Source organism: Neolamprologus multifasciatus, chromosome 7 (genome assembly GCF_963576455.1).
Source record: "Neolamprologus multifasciatus chromosome 7, fNeoMul1.2, whole genome shotgun sequence".
NCBI classification, from domain to species: domain Eukaryota; kingdom Metazoa; phylum Chordata; class Actinopteri; order Cichliformes; family Cichlidae; genus Neolamprologus; species Neolamprologus multifasciatus.
The window spans coordinates 42,099,663-42,112,758 of NC_140445.1; the positions used below are offsets into that span (position 1 = coordinate 42,099,663).

A 13,096-nucleotide genomic window follows, 5' to 3' on the forward strand; every position below is an offset into this window, starting at 1 on the left:
CAAAGCCAAGAATAACAATATGTAGTGACAGTCACTAAAAAGTGCAAAAACCACAACCATTAGTAGCAGCTGGGTTGTTTGGATTGTATATGGATTCCACATTCTGATTTAGATACTGTGTATCATGCTTCTCTGAGGTTCATCACTAACTGTAAATTTCAGACACACCACAGTGAGTTATACTCTCAGGTGGGAGGGGCTGCTTTGGCCAGTCGGAGGAACTTTCATTTATACAGTTTTATATATAAGGCAATACTCGGGTTGCTGCCTTTCTATACGTGTTCCCTGCTTGCAATGAAACATGCTGATCGTTATTCTCTTCGTCCGCAAGGTTACTTGTTGCTTTCTGTTCCATTTGCCCGAACTGAACTTGGCAAAAGAGCTTTTGTCCATTTAGCACCCTTTGCTTATAACGAGCTGCAGAACGACTGGAAAATGACTGAATGCATTTCATTAAGTGCTTTTAAATCTAAACTAAGAATCCTTGTGACCAATTCCATAACATGCAACTGTTTCAATAAGATTGTTTGTCATTTTAACTGAATTTTTGAATTTTTATTTGATTTTTATTGAATTTTATCTTTATTTAATTAATTAATTAATTAATTTTTCATTAATTTTTGAATGTCTGTTGTTGCTGCCTGTGTTTAATTGAGTAATTTTTGTAACTGTGAGACATTTGCTGCTGCCTATCTTGGCCAGTTCTCCGTTCAAAAAGAGGTTTTTAATCTCAATGGGATCTTCCTGGTTAAAAAAAAAAAAAAAAAAAAAGTAGGTTAGATGCATTCTAACTTTTTTATTCTTTTATTTTGTGGGTTTAAATGTCTTATATTCTTTGTGTGTGTGTGTGTGTGTGTGTGTGTGTGTGTGTGTGTGTGTGTGTCTCTGCAGAATGTAGGGGATGTGGAGAGCACCTTAAATATCCTCAGTGTCTTGGATGAACTTCTGTCAGCTGGTAAGATCATCTTCTCACCATTCGGTTTCCATCCTTACATAAAAAGTTGTTGTGCTATGTAAAATGCCAATAAACACACAAAGCCTTTAAAGGCACAGTCTGTTTTTTTAATTAAATATACTAAAAAATAAACTAAGTTACTAAGAACTCATAACTATACTTAAATTCATGTGTAATTACGTCTTCCAACAAACAGATGCAATCTTTTGAACTTAGAATTCATCCGTTCACTTTTTTCCTCCATAAAGATGACATCTGACGACCTCCCCTGTACCTTTAAGATGAGTTTTGACTCCTCATTATATATATATCAATAAAAAACGTGACTTGATGATCATTAATAAAGTTTCCAGGTTTTTCCAAGGGTAGCTGCATAGTCAGAAACCTATAAGCAGGTCTGAAATATGACAGAAACGCCTCAATTCAGAAAAGTTCTTCGAGCATTATTCCTACTAGGCTTTCAAGGGGTAAAGAGTTGAAAATACACAGGAGCGGGCAATGGTTTGTTGAAGTCATCGTGCTGCCTCATCATCCTGAATAAAATGGCCGGGATGAACGTCACTGTTCCGACTAATTGCGATTTATGTACGAGGCTAGAGACCAGCTACAAATATAGTATACCAAGAGGGAAAGGAGAGGAGAACTCGTAGGCATTTGTGCTGGAGAGGCAAATTTTAATATGTGTATGCACCTTTATGTCACAGTCTGGCAGAAGCAGACTGTGTGGATTGACAAAAATGACCCAAAACGCAGACTCCAAGGAACAGGAAACAAAACTTGAATGTTAACAAAAAGTGAGCCGTTTAATGAGGCTGGTAAAAAAGGTACAAACAAAGGGCAAAGCAAACTAAAGTAAAACTAACATTAATCTAAACTGGGACAACTAAACAAACAACAAGAAAAACCTAGACAAGAAACTTGGAAACATGGCGTGGAAAACGTGACGTGAACAACAGACGACCTGACCAAGAATGAACAGAAACACACAGACTAAATACACACAAGGGTGATTAGGGGAAGTGGAAACACATGGGGAAACAGCTGACACAAGTCTGACATAACAAGACAAAGGAAGCAAAGCTGACTACACTGACATAGGACACAGACCTTCAAAATAAAACAGGAAACATGAGACGCAGAGAAGACAATATAAACTTGACAACATAAAACACGCAGCATGAAACAGGGAGAGGGAAACTTAAATACAGGGGTAGAAAACACAAAGAGAAACTAATAAACAAATAAAATTAGCTACCCTAAAGAACTTAAACATAACATCCAAATAAACTAAAACTCAAAACGCTGGGTCAACAGACCCAGGAACGTGACACTTTATACATAAGATACCAGGTAAACAACAATGACAGCTGGTTAAAAGCTAAATAACTCGCTTCAATATGGCTTTTATTGGACAGAAGTGAACTTCACCAACTTATCAACTTGTGTCAGACTCTTTTCACAAAGTTTTAGATGAGTAAAAAAACACAAACAACCAACATATTGACAGCTGAGGTAAATAGTGGAGCCGCAACCCACACTCAGAGTGACAGTGGATACAGATAAATATCAGCCACAGTTGTTTGTCATACAGCGGCCACTGTAGCTAGGATCACACACTTTAATTGGGAGGTGGAAGAAAACAGAGCTCATTTGACTTCAGTTGGCATCTAGGGCTGGGTGTAGCATGTGCCAAATTAATGGATGACAGTAATCCTACTTTTAGTAATGCAGTTATGTAATGCGTTACTGTACTAAATTCTGTAAATACATTAAAGTTAATATTATGTTGTTACTTGCGTTACTTGTTTTTTCAGATATATGCACCAGGAAGGATAGAAAGAAAACAGCATACACATGTATGCTGGGAGGACAAAAAATATGGAGTGGTTTATAGCTTTTGAGAAGTGGCAATATGGACATTAATTTTATTTGTATTGCATGAAAGGACATAAGTGCAATGGTGAAATCCAAACAACATCCAAGACAGAAACAACTGCAGTATACTGCTAACAGAACTGTGGCTCTTAGACAGATTGCTAAGAAGCTAATCAACAAGAAGTGATGTCAAAGCTGAGTGTATTCAGACCCCAGCCCAGCAGCCAGAGGCTGATCTTCTGCAGGTAACAAAGGCAATGATATGTCTATATATAGACATATAATAGGATCAAATGTGGAAACTGGTTACAGCTGTGTACATAGATGGAAAAACAAATAAAATCACAAAAAGGGTAAATAAATAAAAGAAAAAAAAAGAGATTTTATTATCAGATAAGTAATATTTTTCAGAATTAGAAGGTGAGGGCACTTGGAAGATATCTGTGGCTGTCACACCCCTCGTATTCTGAGGATGACTAAGGTTTAAGTCTTCATTTGGAGCAGTAATGTCCTTTGCAATAAATAGAAGTACTTGATGAATGCCCATTTGAATGTGGCTTGTAGCATCCTTTATATTTTTTTCAAAATAGTAAAAAAAGGCACTATTTATATTTCAGTCCCTTTACAATTTACTAATATGCTGAAAAGAGGAGAGATGGAAACTGAAGTTGAGAACACAGAGACATACAGCAATCGCTGGTGTAACCATCTATAAGTAGGACTGCCACAGTGATATGTGACATTGTTCCCAACACCAAGTTTCAGCTTTGTTTCTGTGTAATTTCTCCCTCAGCCAAGCACTAACCTCTGCTCTCTGTTCAGGTACAGATCGGCGCATCCACTATATGATCAAGAAAGGTGGTAGTGAGGCTCTGCTGACTGCACTGGTTAAATATGGCCACACTTTCAGTCCCAACTACACTATACTCATACCACTCCTGCACCTGCTAGCTAAAGTTGGACACAAAGGTGGGAATGAACAAAACAACATGTATTGTGATAACTCTTTCTAACTCTTAAAGTTTGTTTAGGAAAGGTGAGATGATCAACAAAAATAGCACAGTGGTTCCTGATTCACTGACAGCTATGTTTGTGTGTGAATAATGAAAGCTTCTCACAGAGATACAGTGGGGCAAAAAAGTATTTAGTCAGCCACCGATTGTGCAAGTTCCCCCACTTAAAATGATGACAGAGGTCAGTAATTTGCACCAGAGGTACACTTCAACTGTGAGAGACAGAATGTGAAAAAAAAAATCCATGAATTCACATGGTAGGATTTGTAAAGAATTTATTCGTAAATCAGGGTGGAAAATAAGTATTTGGTCAATAACAAAAATACAACTCAATACTTTGTAACATAACCTTTGTTGCCAATAACAGAGGTCAAACGTTTACTATAGGTCTTTACCAGGTTTGCACACACAGTAGCTGGTATTTTGGCCCATTCCTCCATGCAGATCTTCTCAAGAGCAGTGATGTTTTGGGGCTGTCGCCAAGCAACACGGACTTTCAACTCCCGCCACAGATTTTCTATGGGGTTGAGGTCTGGAGACTGGCTAGGCCACTCCAGGACTTTCAAATGCTTCTTACGGAGCCACTCCTTTGTTGCCCGGGCGGTGTGTTTTGGATCATTGTCATGTTGGAAGACCCAGCCTCGTTTCATCTTCAAAGTTCTCACTGATGGAAGGAGGTTTTGGCTCAAAATCTCACGATATTTGGCCCCATTCATTCTGTCCTTAACACGGATCAGTCGTCCTGTCCCCTTGGCAGAAAAACAGCCCCATAGCATGATGTTTCCACCCCCATGCTTCACAGTAGGTATGGTGTTCTTGGGATGCAACTCAGTATTCTTCTTCCTCCAAACACGACGAGTTGAGTTTATACCAAAAAGTTCTACTTTGGTTTCATCTGACCACATGACATTCTCCCAATCCTCTGCTGTATCATCCATGTGCTCTCTGGCAAACGTCAGACGGGCCTGGACATGCACTGGCTTCAGCAGCGGAACACGTCTGGCACTGCGGGATTTGATTCCCTGCTGTTGTAGTGTGTTACTGATGGTGACCTTTGTTACTTTGGTCCCAGCTCTCTGCAGGTCATTCACCAGGTCCCCCCGTGTGGTTCTGGGATCTTTGCTCACCGTTCTCATGATCATTTTGACCCCACGGGATGAGATCTTGCGTGGAGCCCCAGATCGAGGGAGATTATCAGTGGTCTTGTATGTCTTCCATTTTCTGATGATTGCTCCCACAGTTGATTTTTTCACACCAAGCTGCTTGCCTATTGTAGATTCACTCTTCCCAGTCTGGTGCAGGTCTACAATTCTTTTCCTGGTGTCCTTCGAAAGCTCTTTGGTCTTGGCCATGGCGGAGTTTGGAGTCTGACTGGTTGAGGCTGTGGACAGGTGTCTTTTATACAGATGATGAGGTCAAACAGGTGCCATTCATACAGGTAACGAGTGGGGGACAGAAAAGCTTCTTACAGAAGACGTTACAGGTCTGTGAGAGCCAGGGATTTTCCTTGTTTGAGGTGACCAAATACTTATTTTCCACCCTGATTTACGAATAAATTCTTTACAAATCCTACCATGTGAATTCATGGATTTTTTTTTTCACATTCTGTCTCTCACAGTTGAAGTGTACCTCTGGTGCAAATTACTGACCTCTGTCATCATTTTAAGTGGGGGAACTTGCACAATCGGTGGCTGACTAAATACTTTTTTGCCCCACTGTATATCTGTGCTTATTTGTCTGACCAACAATTTAAATCATACTGAGGGTCTATTATGGGTATATTATGGGTATGTTACGATGTACATGGTATGAAGGCATATTCATAACATACCTTCATACCGTGTACATTGTAATATACCCATAATAGACCCATTTTTGTACCCTCATACCTATAACAGACCCATTTCTGTGATATATCTATATACCTATATTATTGCTAATATGTATTTTGTAATATATCTATATCATGGCTAAAGCACTTCTGGATGGACGCAAACTGCATTTCGTTGCCTTGTACCTGTGACATGTGCAATGACAATAAAGTTGAATTCTATTCTATTCTAATTCTATGTTGCAATATTAAAAAAAAGCAAAAGGTCTATAATGGAAATACAAAGCAAACTACTAATACATTTAGGTAGCACTTAGGTATTATAAGCAAGTGCTTAATTCATCATTTACATGTCATTACGAGTCCTTAATATGTCATTTAGAAATGCAGATATGTTTAGCCATCTGCTACTGTTACACCATATCAAGCGATCGCTGCTTGGTGTAACTATGTAGAGCTATTATTGCTACTACATCACTGCTAGTAATAATCACAATTACACTCATGGTAATATTCCAAAGATGGAAAAAAAATCATATAACTTTAATATTTGAATGCTACTATTTTAAGTACTTTTTCATTGGGGTTGCTGTTATTTTGGTATTTTTTGACTTCTTGCATTCTTAAAATTTTCATCACTTACTTTCACAATACTTACTGTCACCATGTGTATTCATTGCAATGTATATATATATATATATGTAGACCGTCGTATTGGTATGAAAGCAGAAGAGGCAGGTGCAGTGCTGCTGACTCTGAATCTGCTGAAACACAATGACCAGCATGCCAGGAGAACTGCTGCCTGCCTCTGGGTGATCCAAGTCTTCTGTTCATCAGGTACACAATATAGTTGCTTTTGTCACCAGCTTGGAGTTAAATTCATATCCTGGAGGCTTACCCTAAAAATAATCATAGCTGCTATTTCTCTAAATTCTAATCCTAACATTACCCTTATCCTAAACCCTACCTTACATATTGTCATCCAGAGTACTTTATTATTGAATTCTTCATTAACAAGAAAAGCCTCCACCTTAAATGTTAAGGGGAGAGTATTTCAGAAGCTTTACCTGTTGCTGTGTTTAAACTTATATGTTGATAATCTTAGTAACAGAATTAAAAGTCAGTTGTGTTCTCTTGATAGTTTCTACAGCAAACCTCATAGGAGAAAACCATGGACTGGATGTCATCTACCACCTTATTCCTCAATACACAACCAAGCATCTGCATGCTATTAAGTAAGTATCCTAAGGGCTTTCTGCATTTCCCATTGATCAGTTTTACCATATAGATGCAGTCAGGGCCATAGGTTTTTGAACAATTTTTCATCCAGAATCCAATAATGTTTTTGACACAATTTTTGTAATTTTGCTTTCTACAGTACCACAGTGGACTCTAAATTAAACAATCAAGGTGTGATTTAAGTGCAGACTTTCAGCATTAATTCAAGTGGTTTATAGAAATAGTTGATGAATTATAGCTAGCTGTTTATAATACCAGTTTTGGAAGCTAGGGATCGGAGTGCCAGGACCTCTCGATCCACTAACACTGAAGCCCTATGTCGACTCCTGCGGGTGGTGGGCCCACAGGCGGACGGACCCATGTTGCTTTTTTGGCCCGGCCACCAGATGCTCACCAGACATTCACTCGAGACACTACCCTGGGTCTGGTGCGCTGGACCCTTGAAATGTTCTGGATGAACATTTTTGCAGCACATGATTGGCTGAAGTTCAGAATTCATGGACTCCCTTGGGACGCTCGGCTAGACTTTAACTGCAGATGCTTTCAGTTGCAGCTTGTTTGGGGATCTCTCTGACTACAGTACTGTCTTCAATACTGAAAAGCATGACTGAGATGAGGTTACTGACATGGAAGAATATCCTATTTTTTTGCCTTGAGAAACCTTTGGGTGAGAACTTTGGATAAATAGTTCAAGTAATGGTTTTATTAAATCCTTTGAATTAAAGTCTGAACTTCAATCATATATTGAGTGTTTGATTTGAAATACAATGTGTCGGCATCAAGAACCAAACTTATAAAATTGTGTCACTGTCTACTGACCACTCATAGTTCTTTAAGCTACAAGCCACATTTAACCATATATGAGAATATTTAACTGCCCCCCATCGATCCAGCCATTTTCTTTATCGCCTGTCCAGTTAAGGGTTGCAGTGGGACCAGTAGCCTGTCCCAGCTCACTGGGTGACAAGCAGGGTGGTGGTCAGAGAAACTGAGATTTTGTTATAGTCCAGGTACAGTACACTGTCACGGAGAAGTGTTTTTAGGCTTTAAAGATATTATCTCCCCCCTGCTTGTAATGCAGCATCTGCATGCAGTAATACAATTTCTGCATGCGTGTCCATTTCCCGTTTTAAAGCAGCAAAGCATGAAATGGTGGACATGGTGGACCGGCCTGTCTACTACATGTATTCCTGTTTCCTGTAATACTGGGTTGGAGATTCCTGCGGGACCCACGTACTCGCTTTAAAGATTCATGGGGATATGACTTTTTGGGTAAGGTTGTGGTTGAAGACATACTGAGCACCTTTAGGTAAATTGTTGTTTTATGGGGGTTTTTTGTGTTCATTCTCATGATATATTTTATTTCTGGTTTTATTGTAAAGTATATTGTGATTTTTACCTGTAAAAAGTGTTGTATAAATACATTTTACTTACTTACTTGACCTCAGTGTAGCATTTGACACCACAGACCACAAAATGTTAACACAGTGATTACAAAATGTGTTAGCCATTAAAGTTACTGCCCTGCAGTGGTTTGAATCATAGCTCTCTAATATAATTAACTCTAATTTGTTCGTGTAAAGGGAGAGTCAAACACTAAGCACTGTTATAGAGTACCATAGGGTTGTTTTTGGACCAATTCTGTTTAAATTATACATGCATAATACATTAGGCAGTATTGGTAGAAGCCATAACATACAGTGCATTCTCATTGCTATGCAGATGATACCTAGCTTTATCGATCCATGAAGCCAGATGACATACACCGATTAGTAAACTGCATGAATGTCTTAAAGACATACAGACCTGGATGGACTCTAATGCCTTGTTTCTAAATTCAGATTAAATTGACTTTCTTGTACCATTTTACAAACACGATTCTTACTCTAGATGGCATTACCTTGACCTCCAGTAACACTTGGAGCCATTTTTGACTAGAATGTCCTTCAATGCCTATATTAAAACAACCACATCTGTGTTATTAGCACAGTTATAGTTACTATCTTAGTTACTAGTATATCTAAGGCAGTATTTAGGGTCAACTAATCCAGCCCTAACTATATGCTTTATCAAAAAGAAAAGTTTTCGGGTTAATCTTAAAGAATAGAAAGTGTCTTTTTCCCAGATCCAAACTCTACTTGGTTCCACAGGCTCAGTAAGCCAGCAGTTTGAGAGCAAAGTGCTCTATTTGGACAATATGGTACTCTGAAGTCTTTAAGAAAAGACAATTCAAGACCTTGTATGTAAGAAGAAAGATATTAAATTCAGTTCTGGAATTAACAGGTAGCTAAGACAAGCCAATACAGGAGAAAAATACTCACTTTCCAGTCCTTGTCAGTACTCTCACTGCAGCATTTTCGATCAACTGAAGGCTTTTCAGGGAGTTTTAGGACATCCTGACAAAAATGAACTACAGTAGTCCAGACTGGAAGTAATAATGAAGATGAATCAATTTTTCAGCGTCACCCTGAGTCAAGATGTTTCTAATTTTAGAAGTCAAATAATTTCATGCTCACTCATACATAAAGATTTACTTTGACAATTACAAATGCAATTGATTTTTTATTTTAATTTGGTGTTGATTCAAATGAGTCAGACGTCACTTTTCTGTTTTTTTTCCTAGGGCAGCCATTAATGCCTTTTCTGCTCTGCTGTGCACAAGTAAGTTTTTTTATTACCTTGAGCATTCCTCAGCTGATGTTTCCATTTTCATCATCACCATCTTCATTACCATCATGTCACAACTGTTTCTCCGGGGACACATTGGCAATGCTTGATTTGTGAGGTCATTTTGTTTTCTTATGATTTTTGTGTCTAATTTCAAGGACCATAAAGATACCTTACACGGCATTTAGTGCAATAAAAATAGATTTAAATAGATATTGCATTTTTTTTATGTACTATAGAATTTAACAGGTGGGAATCTGGCTCATATAAACTACTGCTTTCACAAAATAAAAAAATAGGGCACTAACAAGAGCTGCATGCTTACTTGAGTTTAAGCTGGTTGACAAAAATTTAAGGCTTATACATTGGGGCAGTTTGGAACACAGCTCTCATATCTGTGGCTTCAAGGTGGAAGAGCTTTCCACATGATTCCAAGATAGTGTTTAAGTTATAACTACAGAAGGAATAAGCTAATGCATGATACTGTGCACAAGAACAACAGAGTCTGCAGAGAGGGATCAAGACAGGTCCATGAATGGGGGTTTAAAATGTTTGGTTAATTGTCACAAATTGACAGAACTTCCAGGAACCACTAAGCAGTTCATTTAAATGCATAAATACAGATGAACAGAACTGCAATTCAACGTTATTACATTTCAGAAGTTATTGTCATCAAAATCTTCTAATCGACAGTTTTGACATATGATCAGTTACTGACATGATCTGAATTTTGTTGTTGTTGGCTTTTAGAGGTGTAATAAAAATATGTGCATTGCGCAGTGTCATTTTAAAAACTGGAGGTGAAGACTGAATTTACTCTCTCAGCTGTCAAGCTTTTGCTACTATAGTCAAAATTACATTACAAAAAACATTGGAAGTGCAGCTTAAAATTGAAGAAACCGTTTAATGTTTTATTTAAACTGTTTTCAGTAAAATGTAGACAAAATAGATTAAAATTTGACAAGGGGTGGACCTCATCGACCCCTTTCATAAAGATGGGAACCACCACCCCGGTCGGCCAATCCAGGGGTACTGCCCCTGATCTCTATGCAACATTGTAGAAGCGTGTCAACCAAGACAGCCCTACTAGGACTCCTCCTTCAGTTTGGTGGCTCCCCTCACCTCTGGTGTCTACCATTTGGTTCGGGAGTTACCACCACAACAGGCACCAACCACCTTGCGGCTGCAGCTCAGTGTGGCGGCTTCGGCAATGGAGATGCTGAACATGGTCCATTTGGACTCAGTGTCCTCAGTCTCGTTCGGAATGCTGTTGAAGCTACAATTTTACAACTACAGTGGTAATTAATGATTATTTTATAGTTGTTGATACAATGATAGTGCCCTGACAGTAGGCAAAGGTTACTTATATATAATAACAGGATTACTTATAAATTACAGCAAATTTTTAGCATAGTATTATCTTTACAAATTATGACTTACAATTCAGATTCAGTATCACTGCCTAATATTGTTGGCAAATTTCAAATATACCGTATGTTTAATAAATGTCTACTTAGCAATCCTTGGTAACATTCCTATACTAGATCATACTTCCACTGGAAATCCTTATTTTATCTCTCACTGGACAGTCACAGACTGCAATGCTATATTTTTTTTTATTATATTTTTAATAATATTTTACTCTGCCCCCACTGACCTCACAGCAAAAAGAAAACAAACAAACAAAAAAACCCAAAAACAAACCTCTTAACTGTTGTTGGTCATAACCAGTGTTGGTCAAGTTACTTGAAAAAAGTAATCAGTAACTAATTACTGAAAATATTTTTTGTGTTTATACTCAGTCTTTCAAATAGATGCAAGTAAAACACAGCAGAAAATAAATAAAGTCAAAGACTCGCGGTCCTGTTGCTCTATTTTCACCTGTAAAGCAGGACCGGGGTAGGCGGAGGTTTGCCCTGGTGCAGGTGTGCCGCAGCGGTCAGTTGAAGAATCCGCGAGTTTCTCTATGAATTTCCCATTACCTCGTTGCGCACTCGGAGCTTGTTTAGGGTTTTTTTTTTCACTGTAAAAAGAAGTTTTCTTCCCACGCACAACGGACGCTAATGTTTTTGTCACTTTTTATGGAATCAAACTCAAAATAAGGTCAGTACTTCCACGCTGCACGCTCATACTCTCTCCCACACTTGATATATTATCCATTGTTGATCTGCACACAGCTGTTGTCACGAACGTCACACTCGCTTACGTCACTGTCATGAGACATTATCGCAAAAAAAATCACGGTTTTAGTAACGCAGTAACGCAGCGTTCCGTCGGGAAAGTGACGGTAATCTAATTACTGTTTTTGCAATAGTAATCCCTTACTTTACTCATTACTTGAAAAAAGTAATCAGATTACAGTAACGCGTTACGCGTTACTTCCCATCTCTGGTCATAACACATTCCAAAGTAATACATTACTGTAATCAGTATACAATTTTCACTAATGTATTATAATGCAGCATGTTATGGATGAAAAAACAAACAAACTCCCAAAACCCATCAAACATGCCTCTTTCCTAATGGGCACTAGCACTACAATCAGTTAATTTGTGCAGGAGGGAGGAAAGTAAACGGAGCCTTCTACAACTTGAAGTGGATATATGGACATTACCTTTACCTCTACAGCAGGAAAGAACAAGAGTGTGATGCTAAAGTGCAAACTGCATCCAGGACAGAACCAGCTAGGTTATATTTCTAACACAACATCTGCTCAGAAAACATGCTAACACAGAGCTAAAGAAGAAACCAAAGTGATGTTAAAGCTTAGTTTCGACCCCCGCCCAGCAGCCACATCCTGATCTTCAGCAGGTAACAAAGGCAGTGATGAGCATGCAGGCTTGAAGAACTCTAATTGCATCTGTACATGATTCTATAGTGGAATCACTGTGGTGATCGCTTTTACAGTGCCTTGCAAAAGTATTCGGCCCCCTTGAACCTTTCCACATTTTGTTACATTACAGCCACAAACATGAATCAATTGTATTGGAATTCCACGTGAAAGACCAATACAAAGTGGTGTACACGTGAGAAGTGGAACAAAAATCATACATGATTCCAAACATTTTTTACAAATAAATAACTGAAAAGTGGGGTGTGTGTAATTATTCAGCCCCCTGAGTCAATACTTTATAGAACCACCTTTTGCTGCAATTACAGCTGCCAGTCTTTTAGGGTATGTCTCTACCAGCTTTGCACATCTAGAGACTGAAATCCTTGCCCCTTCTTCTTTGGAAAACAGCTCCAGCTCAGTCAGATTAGATGAACAGCGTTTGTGAACAGCAGTTTTCAGATCTTGCCACAGATTCTCGATTGGATTTAGATCTGGACTTTGACTGGGCCATTCTAACACATGGATATGTTTTGTTTTAAACAATTCCATTGTTGCCCTGGCTTTATGTTTAGGGTCGTTGTCCTGCTGGAAGGTGAACCTCCGCCCCAGTCTCAAGTCTTTTGCAGACTCCAAGAGGTTTTCTTCCAAGATTGCCCTGTATTTGGCTCCATCCATCTTCCAAT

At 38.6% G+C, this 13,096-nt stretch overlaps 1 protein-coding gene across 4 annotated transcripts in view; it reads left to right on the top strand.

The window, feature by feature from the left end:
* The window catches only part of agbl1 (AGBL carboxypeptidase 1), a 95,578-nt gene that overhangs the window by 13,522 nt on the left and 68,960 nt on the right, over positions 1 to 13,096 (top strand). For 3 of the 4 annotated variants that reach the window (XM_085166753.1, XM_085166750.1, XM_085166751.1), the window contains 5 exons: positions 892 to 955; positions 3,653 to 3,799; positions 6,380 to 6,511; positions 6,816 to 6,909; positions 9,537 to 9,574. In XM_085166753.1, the coding sequence (XP_085022879.1) occupies positions 892 to 955; positions 3,653 to 3,799; positions 6,380 to 6,511; positions 6,816 to 6,909; positions 9,537 to 9,574 (475 nt within the window). Of the gene's footprint in view, positions 1 to 891; positions 956 to 3,652; positions 3,800 to 6,379; positions 6,512 to 6,815; positions 6,910 to 9,536; positions 9,575 to 13,096 lie in introns of those variants that run through there. The other variant, XM_085166752.1, reaches the window with a different exon arrangement.